Below are 17,041 nucleotides of genomic sequence, written 5' to 3' on the forward strand. Positions count from 1 at the left end.
ATTAAATTGCAAAAATAATTTATTTGATTTTATATATTTCAGCAACAAAAACCTAAAGAGAAAAGAAACATTTTGAATGTGATTGCACGAAGGAGAGCTTATCGCTAGAAATTTTTTCCAAACGATCACTTTTTACATATTATTAAATTTTATACTAACTGACATACAAAACTGTCTTTTTTTACAGAACATGATTTTAAGTATCGTTTCAAAACAAAATGCATTTAACAAAAACCTTTCAAAATACAATATTTGTCGAGATATTTGAAATTTTGCTTCAATTAAAACAATTAGTTCGTGTAATTATGCCCTTTTAAAAAATTATTAGCGGTTTTCCATCATAAAATGTCAACAATCGCTTTAAAGACATAAAAGAAAATTTTTCAGTGTACTTGGATATTGTAGAAGCTTTAAATGAAAACAGTTGTCCTATGAACAACTTTCAACATATTTTTATAATTCATACTTTTTGCAGTAAAAAAAAACAATTTTCTTCTTGAATGTGGTTCTAAATGCAATTTTAAATCAAAATGCTCGTAACAAAAATTTCTGAAATGTAGTAGTTCTCGAAATATTTTTAATTTTGTTCTAACAACACAATTATTTTGTTTTATTACGACCTTTCCATAAGTTATTCGCGGTAATCCATCAGCAACAATTGTTTTTTTTCTGTTTTTCACTGCATACATTAAAATACCTTCATTTTGACTCAATTACATTCCCCTTAGTCAAACGAGTCTCGAGAAAAAATGTTTTTATGTGTATATTCTAAAAGAACCAGACTTTATCCGGATGCATCGTAGTGAGTTGAGCGTCAAACGTTAACGCAACGTCAAGCCTAATTTAAAAGCTTCAAAATTATTGGAACAGCATTACCTCGCTTGTCATGGAATGACTCCATGGACAGTCAGAATTTCAGTAACAAAGCATTGTGTTCCACCCTTCAAAGTTGAATAAGGTGGATAATATCGAACAAAATGGTTCCCACCGACACCAAAAATCCTTCCTAGCTGTAGCTCGAACAGTCATACTATCATGTTTCGGTGTAAATTCGCAATTAGCATTGTTCAATTGCATTTATACATTTCAATCGTGGTTTATCAGCGGTCCAAATATTGCTAATACGAAACTAGATAGTTACTCAAAACCAATGCGTCGAGGTGCACAAACCAACCAACAAACAAACAAACAAAATTAATTGAATGCTCAAAAATCATACTGCTATCCATTAAAACCAGCATCAGAATCCCATCAGCCGAAGCAAAACCGGCTGCACCAGAGCGCCACTTGTACGGCAAATGCCCGCAAAAATTAATTTACATTCCTCCCATAAATAACCTCACTTTACAAACTGAATTACTCTCACCTTAGTCCGAGCTGTTCGTAAACAGTTTCGTTGGGAAATTTTATTGGCACCGGGCAGGGCATAGCTCTCTCTCACCTTCACGGCTTTATTAGAATAGTAGTGCTGCCGACAGGACCAGCAAGACTGGAATACTTGATTACTACCGGAAAATAGACCTCCCCTCCGTAAGGATGTTCAATTTGGACTAATTCTGTAGCCATCAGCGTTTATGGGAACCTATTTCTAGGTTTTGTTAACGAAAAAGTGGTTTATTCTTTGAAAAGCTGCGCGATAACTCAAATTTGCAAGAAGCTTCTCATTTATGCCCACGGGAGTCACACATTGCTTGGTTAACCCTTTCATGCCCAACTTTTTTCTAGCGCATGTAGGGTTTCAAAACTATTTTACCTTGAAAACGGTGGGGTCAAGAAACACGAAAAGCCTATTTTCATAAAGATAGGTGCTTCCATGGCAGTGCTAGAAGCTGGTCAATTTTTACCTTCTAATGCTCAATACAATTCTCCTAGAATTATTACAATAGTCCAATTACGTGGAAAACGTAGCCAACTACAGTCTAAATTGGTAAGTTTTATCAGTTTTCAATAATATTGCACCATAACGAAGATATATGAAAAAATCATTTTCTGTCGTCAACGCAAACTGTCCCTGGCAGCACTGCTCCATCGGAATCCAATCAGACTAATTGCAATAGCTTCAGTTCTAGAGCTGATCCTTGTAACTGTTAATACTCAAATTAAAGGCAACAATCATATTAATGAGCCTTACTTGTTTTTGTGAGCAAATCTCGCCTCAATCAAAAGTTATAGCCGTTTAAAAACGGTGTTGTCCACAAACAACATGGGCATGAATGGGTTAAATATTCATAACTTTGGTTACAAGTCTGTCATTATAAATTGGAGTCCATTGAGGGAAATGGTCAATAGGATAAATCTGCCCTATAAAAAAGTTGAATACATAAAATACCCTAGAGATTTTCGAAACAGAATCAGTATCGATGCTACAAATGACACGTTCCCCATGTTGAACGGACATTTGTGCCTTGCCGTGCATTCATTTCAACATTTTTCCTGATGTGAAAGATTGGGGAAGTTATAAGGTTAGGGATAAGGAAAATAACGACAGAGCAATATAGACACTATGGAAGTATTCTAGACTCCCAAAAGAATAAAAAAAATTTCTCGATGAGCGAATATATTAACACCCCCGAAGGGATATTGTGATGACGGAACGACAACACCCTTGACGAGATATTGTCATTCAAATACGGCTTAATCTGATATCGATTTATAAACATTCTCGTGATTTTTAGTAGCCATGGTTCAGTTCATAACCCTTTTATCGCCAGAAATTTCAAAGATCGATCGTCGATACCATAAAAATGCTGCTGCATTTTCTCTGTGATCGGCTTGGTTTTCAGAATTTCCCAACAAACTCAATAGCTCTAGGTTAAGGTTAAGAGCTTATCCTTGAGTTTCAGCTCCCTATAAACAGGTATATCTATATAAGAAGTGCCAGAAATAAGGACACGCAATAGCATTATTGCAGGGCAGTTACATATCGAATGATATGAAGTTCTGTAATCGGATTCACAAAGATCGCATGAATAATTCTCTGCACGCTGAATAGTAGCCATGTGATAATTGAGTTTGCAATGTCCAGCTTGAAAAAATGCAACAAATTCTTTGACATTTTCTGACTCACATCCCATAGAAAAGTTTTAGTTTGAGCAGTAGTTTGCAAAATACGCCAAACTGCGATAATAATTTCAGTGTCAAAAAAACTGCATCCTTCGTTGCGTGAAAAGCACCATTGATGTTTTATTTGGATTAACTGATAGCCTAACATGAAGACACCATTGCTCAACAACACATAAGGCTTGTTGCATCAAATCAAAAAGTGTGTTAATGCAAATACCGGTGATCATTATATGATGATCATCGACGAAACAATTCGTCGGAAACCCAAACTCATTAAGTTTCCTCAACAAGCCATCGGCAACGGAGGTTCCATAGGGGGCCATGCATAAATGACGTAGCATTTTGGGGGGTAGGGAGGGTATACCAAATTTGTGACGAAGTGTGACGAGGGGGAGGGTAGGGTCAAAAGTTGTGCGACGTAGCATTAAGTTTAAGACCCATTGTTTACAGACAACAATTTAATGATACTCCATTCCCAAGAGAAGTAAATTTAAATTCATGCGGTTTTTCATGAGGTAAATTCGGTTGATGCGGTTTTTCATGAGGTAAATTCGCGGAATTACAAGTTCGTAAAAAAACGAAATGATTTTGTATGCGGATTTAACTTGCTACATTAGTTAGCTAATGTTGCTAACTAGTAGACTTAGTTTGGAAGCTGAATTAAATTTTGACTTCGGATTCAACTAAACAAAATTTAGTAATTTAGATGAACGTATGCTTCTCAGAATCATTGGCAGCTGCAGGATTGTGAACTGAGGGAACTTCTCTGCATACTCCCCTTGACATATAAAATTCAAAACAAAACTATCAACACTATATTTGTCAAGAAGTGGCCTTATTTTCCACGCAATTTGCTGTTATAATGAAAATATTGATAAAAGTCGTCAAACATTTTAAAAGGACATGTATTTAAAATAATGGAAAAACATATGTATTTTCATCCCCGGCCGCTTTGCATGGGACTAGGAGGAGGGGGTAGGTAAATGCTACGTTATTTACGAGGGAGAGGTTAGAATTTTGTGACCAAATGCTACGAGGGGGGAGGGAGGGGTCAAAAATCGCCGAAAAAAAGCTACGTCATTTGTGTACGGCCCCTAGAAGTAGTGACAGTACACCACCTTGAGGACATCCGCAGATACTCAGTTTCCTTATATCTACTTGTCCTAACGATGAGCACAGATGCCGGTTGCTAAGCATTGCGTGTATCCAGTTCGTGATATATGACTCCATGACCTCGTGCTGCTTCCAAAATGGATTCGGAAGACACGTTATCAAAAGCACCTTCAATATCGAGAAAAACTCCTAAACTTGATTGCTTTTGTGAAAAAGCTTTTTCAATGTTGTAGACAATATTGTGTAACAGGGTGCTAGTAGACTTCCCCCGCTGATATGCATGTTGCATTCCATGCAGCGGGTGCTCGCCCAAGCTAACATCCCGAATGTAGTGGTCGATTAAACGTTCCACTGATTTGAGAAGGAAGGAGGTCAAACTGCTCTAAAGCTCTTTGCCTCCTCATAAGGTTGCATTTGGGAATGAATTTGACAGTTGTTTCCCGCCACGCTAATGGACTGTATCCTTTTGCTAGACTACAAGTAAGAATCTTTTTCAAAATATGCTTGAAGTATTCAAATTATTTTTGTAGTAGAACTGGAATGATTCCATCCTTTCCCGGAGACTTATACGGAGCAAAACTTTCAATCGCCCATTTGATCGATTCGGTTGTCACAATCAGTCAAGAATCAGAAGTTCCGGAAAAGAACTCAGAGCCAGTTGTCAGTGATGGCTCCGTACAGCTTGGAAAGTGTGTGTCAAAAAGAGAGTTGAGTACTACATCTTCGTCAGACGAGTATTCACCATTAGCAGTTCTAATCGAACTGACATGAAAGTCTTTCGATTTCGAAAATAACTTATTTAATCTACTAGTCTCGTTGAGACTTGAGAGGCTTTTCTATCTACTTCGCTCAGAGGATCGAAGAGCATTTCTGTATGCTTTGCGAGCCAACTTAAAGGCATCCGACCCGTCCCTGCGTCTGCGATTCCAAGCTCTTCTACATAACTTTTTGAGTCGAACAAGTTCGCAATTCCACCAAGGTGTTCCTCTAGAAGCGAACAAGCCTCATGGTATGCTGCTACTATGAGTGAGCTTGTTTTGTCCATGACATCATTCAAGTCACTTGGAGATTCAATCGTCGCAAGATACCCATGAAACCTAGTCGCCAAGCCCTCTTCGTAGAGGTCCCAGCTCGTAGATTTGGGATTACGATATGTGACGTTATCTAGTGCGACGTTTTAATGATCAAAGACGATGTACTTATGATCAGATAACGACGTTTCGAGCTCGTTTGATACGAGCCAGTTTGTCAACTCATGCGTAATACTGTCCGAGCAGAGAGTTACATCTAACGCTTCTTCTCTGCTTGCTCGTGCAAATGTTGGGCGCTTTCCTGCATTACGTATATGCAGATTTGTACTACTTAAGTAGTCCATTAATTCGGTACCTCTCAAATTTATATCTGAGCTGCCCCAAATTATGTGTTGGACATTTGCATCACTGCCGATTATGAGAGGAAACCTATTTCTGCATCAGTAGGAAGCAACCCTTTTGAAATCATCAGAGGGGGATGATTCATTATGCGGCAAATAAGCTGAACAATGGAAGTATTTCTTGTTTATGTTGTCAACAATCATATTTACCGTGACAGCACAAATATCGCGAGTTGTGAGGTCGGATATAAGACATGCGTCAATAGTGAGGCATTTCACGTGGATTCGTCATGCCATTTTTTTTGAAAGCTGCGATTACAGGGTACAGTAGCTTTCCAACATAGAAGTTTCCTTTTTGGAAATATGGTTCTTGAATCAAGCTATGGAAGCTTTTCCTTCCTGCACAAGGCGAGATAGATTCATAGTTGATGTACGCTTATGCTGAAGATTAATTTGTGCTACTCTAACCATACTCGATTACGGCACTACATCATCAGCATTTGTTGTACAGCAACTAGAAGATACCAAACACGTTGGTTTATAATCGCCTAAAGCGAACCCCGAAATGGGTATTAGAGACATGACCATCATTTGGATCCCACGATTTGCGATGAAACAAACGTCCACTGTATCAGAGATTCGCTTAACACAGTGAGGGTAAGACCCACGACACTCCGTTCGCGACTGGCATATTTTAGTCCTGCCAGCCATTCAGTCCTCGGCACGGAGAAACACCTTGACTTGAGAACTTCTGTTTTCAGTCGCCTCTTACGACCAAGGAACAGGAACCCAGTGGATCAATTCTTGGTTGTAATACTTCACACGGCCTCCAGGCTGGTTTCGTCCGGATAAAGATAATAGACCGTTATCAACCTCCAAGTGGACCACAGCCGCTAAAAGCTTCGTTTGCCATTAAGAATATTTTAAACCCCTCAATAATTTTAACCATAGCACCGGTCGCATAACACTATGGAATTTGGGTTCCCTGTTAGGTGGGTTTTTACCACCGGAACAGGAAGTCCGTAGTGTAATTCTTAGCCGGTTGAAACAACCAGTACCAACACTAGATGGCCTATCTGAAGAAGGAAGCTGACATTGAAGGACAGCTTCCATAGATGGCCGACCAGCTGTTGTTAGGAGGCTGACATTTAGGCACTGAAGTCTCAACACAGTTCAGTAGTAGTCGCTTGTAGAGGGCAACTACAGCATTAACACTCACTTGGGCATGCAGCACAGCCCTGGTTGATTGAAATCACCAAGGATAATCATCACGCCATCTGAGCCAACCTGTGAAGAAGCGTTATTCACAGCATCCATGTGAAGTTGCATGATATTGCAGTCAAGTTGCTTTACAGGAGAAATATAGACAGCAGTCACGGAAAAAAATTCGTTCATAAATTCATTGTCAAAAGATCACGATTTCGTGAACTGAACGATTTACGAAAACCGTGACCAAGTTCCTGAAATTATGAATAATAATTTTCATGAAACTATTTGTGTTTTCTAAAACTCAGTTCGCCCCGAATATATACATGGCGTTACATTAGAATGTTTTGTTGGGTTACTGTTGTTGTTCCCTAGACATGTTTATTTTTTGTTGGGAATCTTGTTCTTGATTTGGGAATACACAGTCGACAGTCAAACGTTGTTCATGATTTCAAGATCTTAGTCGCGATGCTCGTAATTTCCATTCACGTTATCGTGATATTTTAGTCATGAGTAGAGTGGTTCATGTTCATGATTTCAGGATTTTTGTCACGATTTTAAATATTTTTGTCACGAGTTGTGTGATTCATGTTCATGGTTTCAGGATCTTAGTCGCGATTTTTGTAACTTCTGTTCATGTTATCGTGATATTTTAGTCATGAATAGAGCAATTCATGTTAATGATTGCAGGATCTTGGTCACGATTTTAGATATTTTTGTCACTAGTTGTGTGATTTGTGTTCATGATTTCAGGATTTTAGTCACGATTTTCGTAGTTTCTGTTCATGCTATCATATTTTATTTTAGAGCTTACTTTCAAAGAGTAATGTAACTAATGTTCATGATATCAGCAGTTTTATTATGGTAATCGTAAATTCTCTTCGCCTTATCGTGATCGATTATTTTTTGGTTACCTATGGTTTTTTTACTCGGAATGACGTGACAATATGAACTGAATCATTAAAATAAGACTTATTCGCGATATCTGGTTATGTGAACTATATCACGCACACTATATGGGGTTCTCACTGCAGTTTTCGTTTTCTGTCCGGACATCACAATGAACCTTATCAAATGAATAACGATGTTCGAGGTTGTAATATTTTTTTATATCTACTGCTCGTACCTAAAGTAATAGGTAGGCCCAGTAAGTCGCTAGCAGCTGGGTATTTTATAAAAAAGTGAATGGAACAAAAATGATTCCACGAATAATTCTCCAACTTTTGTGATAGAGTTCACGTAAAATTACAACAATTCATTACAACGTTGCATGAAATTGTAAATGGTTAGGGATATCTTCTAAATATAACAAGCACGCAAATAGATACTAGATAGTTCGTAAATCATGTACTAGGAATCATGAACCAATTCACGAATACATGAATAATTTTATGATTTCGTGAACTAATGATAAGTTGTGTCTATTAAACTAGGTATCATGAACCAGTTCACGAATACATGAATAATATTTCATGATTTCGTGAACTTTTACACGAAAACGAATGATAAGTTGTGACTATTAAACTAGGTATCATGAACCAGTTCACGAATACATGAATAATATTTTATGATTTCGTGAATTATTTCACGAGCACGTATATTGGATCGCAACTAATATATTAGGAATCATGAACCAATTCTCCAACTAATATGTTAAGAATCATGAACCAGTTCACGAATACATGAATAATACTTTATTATTTCGTGAACTATTTCATTAAAACGAATGGTAAATTGTGACTATAATACTGGGTATCACGCAAAAATAGCCAGAATATTTTGATTTTGTGAACTATTATTCCTATAACTATGAAAAAATCATGAGTCAACCTTTGGTTTTATGAATAATGTTCATAAAGTTGTGAACTAGTGAACTTGGCGAAAACCGTGACTGAAGTTCACAAAACAAAACGAAATATTTCCACTAATGAAAGCGTTATGAGGGCGTTACTGAAGGGAAATTGAACATAATTATAAAAGCCATGATTTTTGGTCATGGTCCTGTTTTCGTAACGTAAAAACTAGATTGTTCCAGAATTCATGGCACTTTAATCACGATTTTGGGAACAATTTTTTTTCGTGTATGAGAGTTTCACATCCGAAGATAAACGATAAACCAGTCGTTAGGCACCACTACATGGAATTACATGAAATGCTTCCGATTTTGATGGTCTACGTTTATTATTCATGACTTTGTAAAAATCAGTGAAATGCAAAATGGCGGCTTCAAAGTGGCGATTTACGTCTGCCTCTTCGAAATATGGTCCGAAAACTACAAGCCTGCAGTCTCTTGTGAACTGAACTTAAAAATTTATTATAATTTCTTAAAGGTAAGATATTCTGTACGACTAGTATTAACAATTATTTGTTTATAATTTTTGAACCAGGTTCAAGTGAAATAAAGCGACAAAAACTTTATTTAAAATTCAACTGTTCATTGTGCCAATTAGGTATAAGTCATCAGTACCGTCTTCATGCATGGGCATAATGGGGCCAGGCCAGGAGCCCCGGGATTTCAGGGGCCCCGCGATGAGGATAGGCGCATAAAATCATACTGACTGTCTGCACTACTGGCGCCATGAAAACTTCAAAAGAAGAGAGCGCCTCAATGTTCATTTTTTTTTTTCAAAAAGTATTTCGATGAGCATTCTTGGATTAATATACCGATCACAAATAGAATATTCTCGAGCTGCTGATTTCAGTTCCAGTTAAATCAGATTAATATCAAGCGCAAAGATAAACTATAAGTCACGGCGACATATACTCGACCTACCAAAGTCTTTATTCCTTATCCTGCAGTAAGAAATACGAAGCTTTAAAAATGATCATCTTGATTCTAAATTTTTGAAGAGGGATTCGCCAACACAGTATTGATTAATTTCAAAGCCTTCTGTTCGCGAAAAGGAATATTTATTGTAAAGCAAAATATGGCATTTCTCAGGCCACATTGTATCCAGTTTCATCACATCAAGAATGTGGTACTGCTCTGGCTCAATATGTTAAAAATAACTCTTTTGTAAGTCCCGTAGTTTAAAAATAGAGATTGATAAATTCGTTTAAAGCCATCTTCGTGTTGAAATCGTAAACAATGCATAATTTTAACAGTTGAAATTTATTGGCATATTGTTATTTGGTTTTCGCAGATTGTCATAATTTTATATCAACAATGCATGGTCAAACTAAAAAGACAAACGAATCCTCGGTGTTGGGAATTGATACATCCTAATATAAACCTAGGCTTAGACTTTCTGTTCATCGTGTGTAGAGTTCAATTAAAATTTATCGATGTATATCTGTGCTTATCATTGTGTCGATCAAGAGAGAAATATGATTTATCTCAACTCTCATAGGCTTAGCTAGAAAGAAGATTAAAATAAACGGTCTCTTGGCTCCAGACCACCGCACGATCAGGTCGTATATTTTTCTGCCGTATAGCACCGCGTGTTTTACATTTTTTGTCACATTCCGAAATCCGACTACGTTTCCCGTGGCCACTGATGGTCCGTACTCGCGCGTGCAGCTATCGAAGAGTTTGAACATGAAAGTGGTCCTTCGAACCGGATCGCGCCGGTGAAGAAAGGTAGAACATTTTTGTGAAGTGACCACGAGGAACGTGGATTTCGGAGAACGGAATCAGTGCATGAACGTTGGACAAATTTGTGTGATGCGTGCTACGAACAATGCACGTCTATAAATGTGCTGGATGGACAATGAGTGCTAAAAAATAAGAAGAGACGCTGATCTATGAAACACATGAAAAATAGTACAGTGATGACCCAACTAAGGTTGGCGAAGAAAAGTTATTGTGCTGTTGAGATTTGAGCGGTGTGCTGTGCAAAAATTACTCGATGCCAGTTGGATCGCCACGTTGCTAGGCTTGATCACTGATGTATGCCTTTCATGCTTTCAGATTGGTATAGGTGGAATCGGTACGGTTTAGAAATCAGGTAAAATCGTGCAAGTGGTGAATTATTTCTGGGAGTTTTAAAAAATATTGATCAGATTTAATTTTGCGCGTCTTCTAAGATGGCGGCCGAGAAGAAGCTTTTGGTGACGTCATATAGCCGTATGATTGACTCTATTGAGTCACGTTCGGAAAAAATGCTGATCTTTGTGCGTTCTTTTGATCCCGAGAAGCAAGACAAGTCGATTCTCGAAGACAAGCTAGAGTCGGTTGAAGCCATGCGTTCTTTGTTTCATGAGACTGAGGTTAAGTTGTATGGCGTTATCAAGGAAGATGAGGTTCAGTCGTGTCAAATGACCAGTGAGAAGTTAGAAGACCTGTTCGATGAGATACGTCACATTATTCGAACCAAACTTCGTGCGATTGATCCTCCCAAGCCAACGAGTGCACAGGTTGTAGTTGCGACTGCCCAACAAACCCAAGCAAAGTTACCAGACATCCCTCTTCCTCGTTTCAACGGACAGTTGGAGGATTGGATTTCCTTCAAAGGTCAGTTCAATGCTCTGATAAAGCGTCGGGAAGGTCTTTCAGAAAGTGAGAAATTGTTTTATTTGAAGGCAGCCATTCAAGATGGTGCCGCCCGCCATATTCAATCGTCCGAAGACACTTTCGCGTCCCTTTGGAAAGCCCTTAGCAGTGAATTTGAGAATAAAAAACTGCTGGTCGAAAAGCACATTGCTCAGTTGTTCCACTTAAAACCAATAATTCGTGAGTCAGGGTCTGCGCTACGATGTTTGATAAACGATGTTACTCGCAACATTCGTGCCTTATCCAATCTTGAGTTAAAACTTGAACCTTTGTCGGAACAATTTCTTATTCACCTTATCTGTACGCGTTTGGATTCCCGTACCAGAAAGGACTTCGAACTACAGTTAATTGATAATTCGCTACCGTCTTGGGATAAACTGCTCGATTTCCTCCAGTCGCGCTGTAGGTGTTTGGAGAATATTGAACAAGACGGCAAGGACTCCTCTGTACATGGTCTAGGTTCTCGTACCAAGCCTAACTTTAGCGATCGCTCGTCGAATGTCTCCAAATCGTTCCCAGTCAGCACAGCTCCAACCAAGTCCAGTCCAACATGTTTCCTTTGTAAAGGGACTCACTACCTGAGTCGATGCGAGCAATTTCTTCGACTACCGCAATCAGAACGTTTTTCGAAAGTTAAAGGTTTGGGTCTCTGTTTGAACTGCTTCAGTAATAAGCACCATGTACCGGAGTGTAAGTCCAGTTCCTGTCGAAAATGTGCCCGTCGTCACCACACTACACTGCATGAATTGGACCCAGTACCGTCAACCTCATCGAACATATCCAATCGATCGAACCCTGCACCTTCCACTTCATCGACAAATTCGATCGTTGCTACTGTATCATCAACGACCAATCGAAAAGGTCAATATGTTCTTTACACAGCAGTGGGTTTAGTCGAAGACGAAAATGGAAATTCGATTAATTGTAGAATTCTTCTCGACTGTGGGTCTATGCACAATTTGATCACTACGCACTTAGTCAACGCGTTGCGTTTGCGCATGATGAAAGTTAATTTTGCCATAGAAGGCGTTTCTGGAGCACCGCATTTAATCAAGAGCAAAGTAGGAGCAACGATCCGCTCTAATGTGAACGCTGACGTTTCAATGAAGCTTGAGTTCCTGGTAATAAAGAAGGTTACTACTGACTTACCCCTAAGATCATTTCCGATAGACTCCGAGCGAATCCCAGCGGATGTAGTACTGGCAGATCCTATGTTCAATCGATCGCGACGAATCGATATGCTGTTGGGAATCCAAGTGTTCAACGAATTATTTACTGGCCAATCTTTTTCGTTGACGAATGATCGTACGTTCTGGTGCAAAGAAACGATTTTTGGATGGGTTGTTGGCGGAGTAGTGAACGAGCAAGAAGAAAGGTCAACTTCTACGAATTTTTGTGCAGTCATGACGAACGAGGCATTAAGTGAACAGATTAATCGATTTTGGGAGATGGAAGCGCTTCCCGAAGCACGTAAACTGACTCAAGAAGAAAGAGCAGCAGAGCGAAGTTTTTCGGATACATGCCGGAGACTTCCAGATGGACGATATGAAGTAGGTCTCCCAATAAAAGAAGCTATTCAAAAGCTCGGAGATAGCCAGACTATGGCGTTGCGAAGATTTGTGCAGATGGAGAAGCGATTGTTGCATGATTCCAACCTACGAGATCAGTATCGAACATTCATGAACGATTATCAAGAGCAGAGTCATATGATCAAACCGAAACAGCATTGTCCTACAGGATATTTCATGCCCCATCACGCGGTGTTCAACCCCGCGAGCACCACCACGAAGACGCGAGTCGTATTCGACGCATCCGCTGCTACTACAAGCGGATCCTCCCTAAATGATCACTTATTTGTTGGTCCTGTTCTACAGCGAAAACTGACTGATACCGTGCTAAGATTTCGTGTCCCAAAGGTAGTGTTTACAGCAGACATAACTCAGATGTTCCGACAGATCCAAATTAGACCCGAAGATTGGAAGTATCAGCAAATTTTCTGGCGGATAGAGCAAGGACACCCATTGGAGATCTTTCAGTTGACCACGGTTACGTACGGAACGGCTTGTGCACCGTTTTTGGCCACGAGGACGCTGGAGCAATTGTGCAAGGATGAGAGCAAACGGTTTCCTTTGGCATCGAAGGCAGGGACTGAAGATTTTTATGTGGACGACCTGTTGAGTGGAGCTGATACTGTTGACGAGGCTTTAGCATTGCAAAACGAATTCATTCAGATGATGGCTTCTGGAGGGTTCAAGTTGCATAAATGGGCTTCTAACCATCCCGAATTATTACAGTCGGTACCGAACGCCGATTCAGAGCAGATTGCATTTTTTGAGGACGAGAAAACTACACGCACGTTGGGGTTAACTTGGCAACCCCGTAGGGATGTGTTCCTGACCAAATTGCACGAGATCAGTTTCCACTCAGGACCTATAACAAAGCGATCTGTGTATTCGGATATAGCAAAGTTGTATGACCCGTTGGGCCTCCTTGGTCCAGTAATTTTTGCGGCGAAGGTGCGACTACAGAAATTGTGGAAACTGGAAGTTGACTGGGATGAAGTTTTAGCCGAAACTTATGCTGAATCGTGGGTAACTTTCCGAAATCAACTTGTTCAGATGGGAGAAATAGCGATACAACGCGGCGTATTGCCATCTCAGCCACCACGTCAGGTGGAACTACATGGCTTCTGCGATGCCTCCGATTTGGGCTACGGTGCATGTGCCTACATCCGCTCTATCGACGACAACGGTCACTACAAAGTTGCCTTACTCACCTCAAAGTCTCGAATCGCACCCTTCAAGAACGCTAAACTGACTATTCCGCGCCTTGAACTTTGCGGAGCGCTTGTACTTGCACGATTGATTTCTAACATAACGCACAATTTAAATATTACCTTTTCCAGAATCATTCTCTGGTCAGATTCCACCACAGTACTATCCTGGATAAGAACTGATCCCACCAAACTGATGACGTTCGTAAGCAACCGAGTTATTGAAATCCAGGAACTAACGAAGAACATAGAATGGAGACATATTGGGACTCATGATAATCCCGCTGACGTAATATCGCGAGGGCTTATGCCTTGCGAAATCCGAGCATGCACACTCTGGTGGATGGGAGCAAGTTTACTGTCCCAAAACGATAATACTTGGCCAACGAGCATCCAACACATACCGCCAGAGCAACTCCCGGAAACGAAAAACCCCTCGATCAGTCTCACAGTTACAGAACCAACGACGTTCGCCCTGTTCACCATCGAAAGTAACTATCGCCGAATGCAACGAGTTATGGCGCTAATGTTACGGTTTATTGATCATCTTCGTCAAGACGACCGCAAAGAACATCGCTACGGACATCTGAATATACGAGAACTTGATTATGCAACAATGGCGCTGACGAGAATCGTCCAGAAGGAAGCATTCCCGCAGGATTTCGATTGCCTGGAAGCTGGAAAGGTAATCCATAAAAATAGTCAACTTATCACATATTCTGTGTTCCCAGACAAATCACGGTTCAAGGTGCTACGAGTTGGCGGTCGGAGCCGTCATGCGACGTGGATGCCATTGAGTCAACGACATCCCATGGTGCTACCATCTCGACATCCGTTCACACATGCTGTTGTTCGAGCTTACCACAGTGAATCCCTTCACGCTCCTCAACAGTTGCTGCTTAGCATACTGCAACGTCGGTTTTGGTTGGTACACGGCCGCAGCACAGCACGATGGGTACTCAGACGGTGTGTTACTTGCTTCAAGGCGAAGCCGGTAATAATGCAGCAAATGATGGGTGATTTGCCAAAGTCCCGTTTGGAAGGCGGCTTTGCATTCCTGAATGCTGGGGTAGACTTCTGCGGGCCGATCTACATTCGTCAGCATAATAAGCGATCAACGATCACGTACAAGGTGTATGTGGCGGTGTTTCTATGTTTCGCAACCAGAGCAATCCACCTGGAGCTGGTTGGGGATATGACGGCAGATGCCTTCATCGCGGCCTTGCAACGATTCATCTCACGCAGAGGTAAATGTGCGAAATTATTTTCCGATAATGGCCTTAATTTTGTTGGTAGCAAAAACAAGTTGAGGGAGATGTACGACATGTTCCAGTCCCAGCTCTTTAAGCACAAGTTGGACGATTTCTGTTCAAAAACGGCCATCGAATGGCATCTGATCCCGCCCAGTGCTCCACATTTTGGCGGCCTTTGGGAGGCCGGGGTTCGATCCGCCAAATATCACCTCAAGCGAATTACTGGCACTGCCAACATGAACTTCGAGGAATATAGTACAGTACTTACTCGAATTGAAGCTGTGCTCAACTCGAGGCCAATCACGCCGATGTCAGTGGATCCAACCGACATACAACCTCTTACTCCAGGACATTTCTTGGTCGGTCGCCCGTTGACCGATATCGCCGAACCTGACGTCACCGACCGCAAGGAAACGACACTTTCTCGTTGGCAGCGACAGACGCAGATGGTACAGCATTTTTGGGCTCGCTGGTCCCACGACTATATCACAACACTACAGAATCGAAATAAATGGCACAAACGTTTCGCTGTTAAACCGGGGCTTATGGTGATCGTACGCGAAGACAATCTTCCGACAATGCAGTGGAGACTAGGGAGAATCAACAACGTCATTCCGGGCCCAGACGGCTTGGTGCGAGTGGCCGATGTTCGTGTGGGTGGAAAAATGATCAGACGACCTATCGCTAAATTGTGCCTGCTCCCAATTGAGGATAACGACCTTGCTCAGGTTCCAGTAGATAACGAAGAGAGTAGCAATTGAAATCTATTGATTTCAATGGGGGCAGCATGTTGGGAATTGATACATCCTAATATAAACCTAGGCTTAGACTTTCTGTTCATCGTGTGTAGAGTTCAATTAAAATTTATCGATGTATATCTGTGCTTATCATTGTGTCGATCAAGAGAGAAATATGATTTATCTCAACTCTCATAGGCTTAGCTAGAAAGAAGATTAAAATAAACGGTCTCTTGGCTCCAGACCACCGCACGATCAGGTCGTATATTTTTCTGCCGTATAGCACCGCGTGTTTTACATTTTTTGTCACATTCCGAAATCCGACTACGTTTCCCGTGGCCACTGATGGTCCGTACTCGCGCGTGCAGCTATCGAAGAGTTTGAACACTCGGTATATGCGGATTTCACTTAGCTCAGTAAAACGCGTCAAACTTAGTGGTATTGGTGTAGTTTATATCGTGTGTAATTCTAATATATCAGATTTTTATTTTATTTTACAACCAAATGTTGTTCACGAAATTATTGCACTTCGTAGAAACCGTTGGCAAAAATTAATTCGTTCTCCAAATTAGAAAAAAAAATCAGTTTCTGATATGAGATATTTAAAAACAGTTTGGAATGGTACTCATAAACTGTTACACAGTAGTTTCTGTAACTTCTTTTTCAACTATCTTCTACTTTCATTAAATTTTCATTTCATTTTAAGCGAAATCGGATTTTTAGCTGCTGCTAATTGCTCAGTATCTTTCGACAGTTTGGCGTATTGTAGTCTTTGGGCACAAAATTTATTTTGATGACTCTATAGAATGCTATAACTGATTTAGTATAACGGCACGATGTCAAATCAGACCAAGTAGCCGGAGAATTACAATCTTGTTAAAAAAAGATAGGCACACTTTGTGGTAAGTTCCTTGCCCTGGTTCATAATCTCGGTTGACATAAATCTAACCTCGTTTGCCGTAACTGCAGATTGCTTGCAAGACCAAAAAAAAACCCAACCAATTTCGAATTATTGTTTGCTAGTATTTTTCA

At 40.3% G+C, this 17,041-nt stretch overlaps 2 protein-coding genes across 2 annotated transcripts; both read left to right on the forward strand.

Annotated features, from left to right (window-relative positions):
- The first annotated feature begins 10,780 nt into the window (after positions 1-10,780).
- Positions 10,781-15,329, forward strand: LOC131679688 (uncharacterized). The gene is made up of 2 exons (XM_058960425.1): positions 10,781-15,266; positions 15,316-15,329. Exons 1-2 carry the CDS (start codon positions 10,781-10,783, stop codon positions 15,327-15,329), a joined length of 4,500 nt encoding a protein of 1,499 aa, XP_058816408.1.
- Positions 15,330-15,429: 100 nt separating this feature from the next.
- LOC131685742 (uncharacterized) lies at positions 15,430-16,380 on the forward strand. The gene has a single exon (XM_058969654.1). It carries the CDS (start codon positions 15,509-15,511, stop codon positions 16,031-16,033), a length of 525 nt encoding a protein of 174 aa, XP_058825637.1. The 5' UTR covers positions 15,430-15,508; the 3' UTR covers positions 16,034-16,380.
- Positions 16,381-17,041: the final 661 nt, after the last annotated feature.

Source organism: Topomyia yanbarensis, chromosome 2, assembly GCF_030247195.1.
Source record: "Topomyia yanbarensis strain Yona2022 chromosome 2, ASM3024719v1, whole genome shotgun sequence".
In the NCBI taxonomy this organism is placed as follows: Eukaryota; Metazoa; Arthropoda; class Insecta; order Diptera; family Culicidae; genus Topomyia; species Topomyia yanbarensis.

Bases quoted from the DNA above. Each gene is read 5' to 3' on its own strand.
- LOC131679688 (XM_058960425.1), top strand. From the start codon at position 10,781: ATGGCGGCCGAGAAGAAGCTTTTGGTGACGTCATATAGCCGTATGATT.
- LOC131685742 (XM_058969654.1), top strand. From the start codon at position 15,509: ATGAACTTCGAGGAATATAGTACAGTACTTACTCGAATTGAAGCTGTG.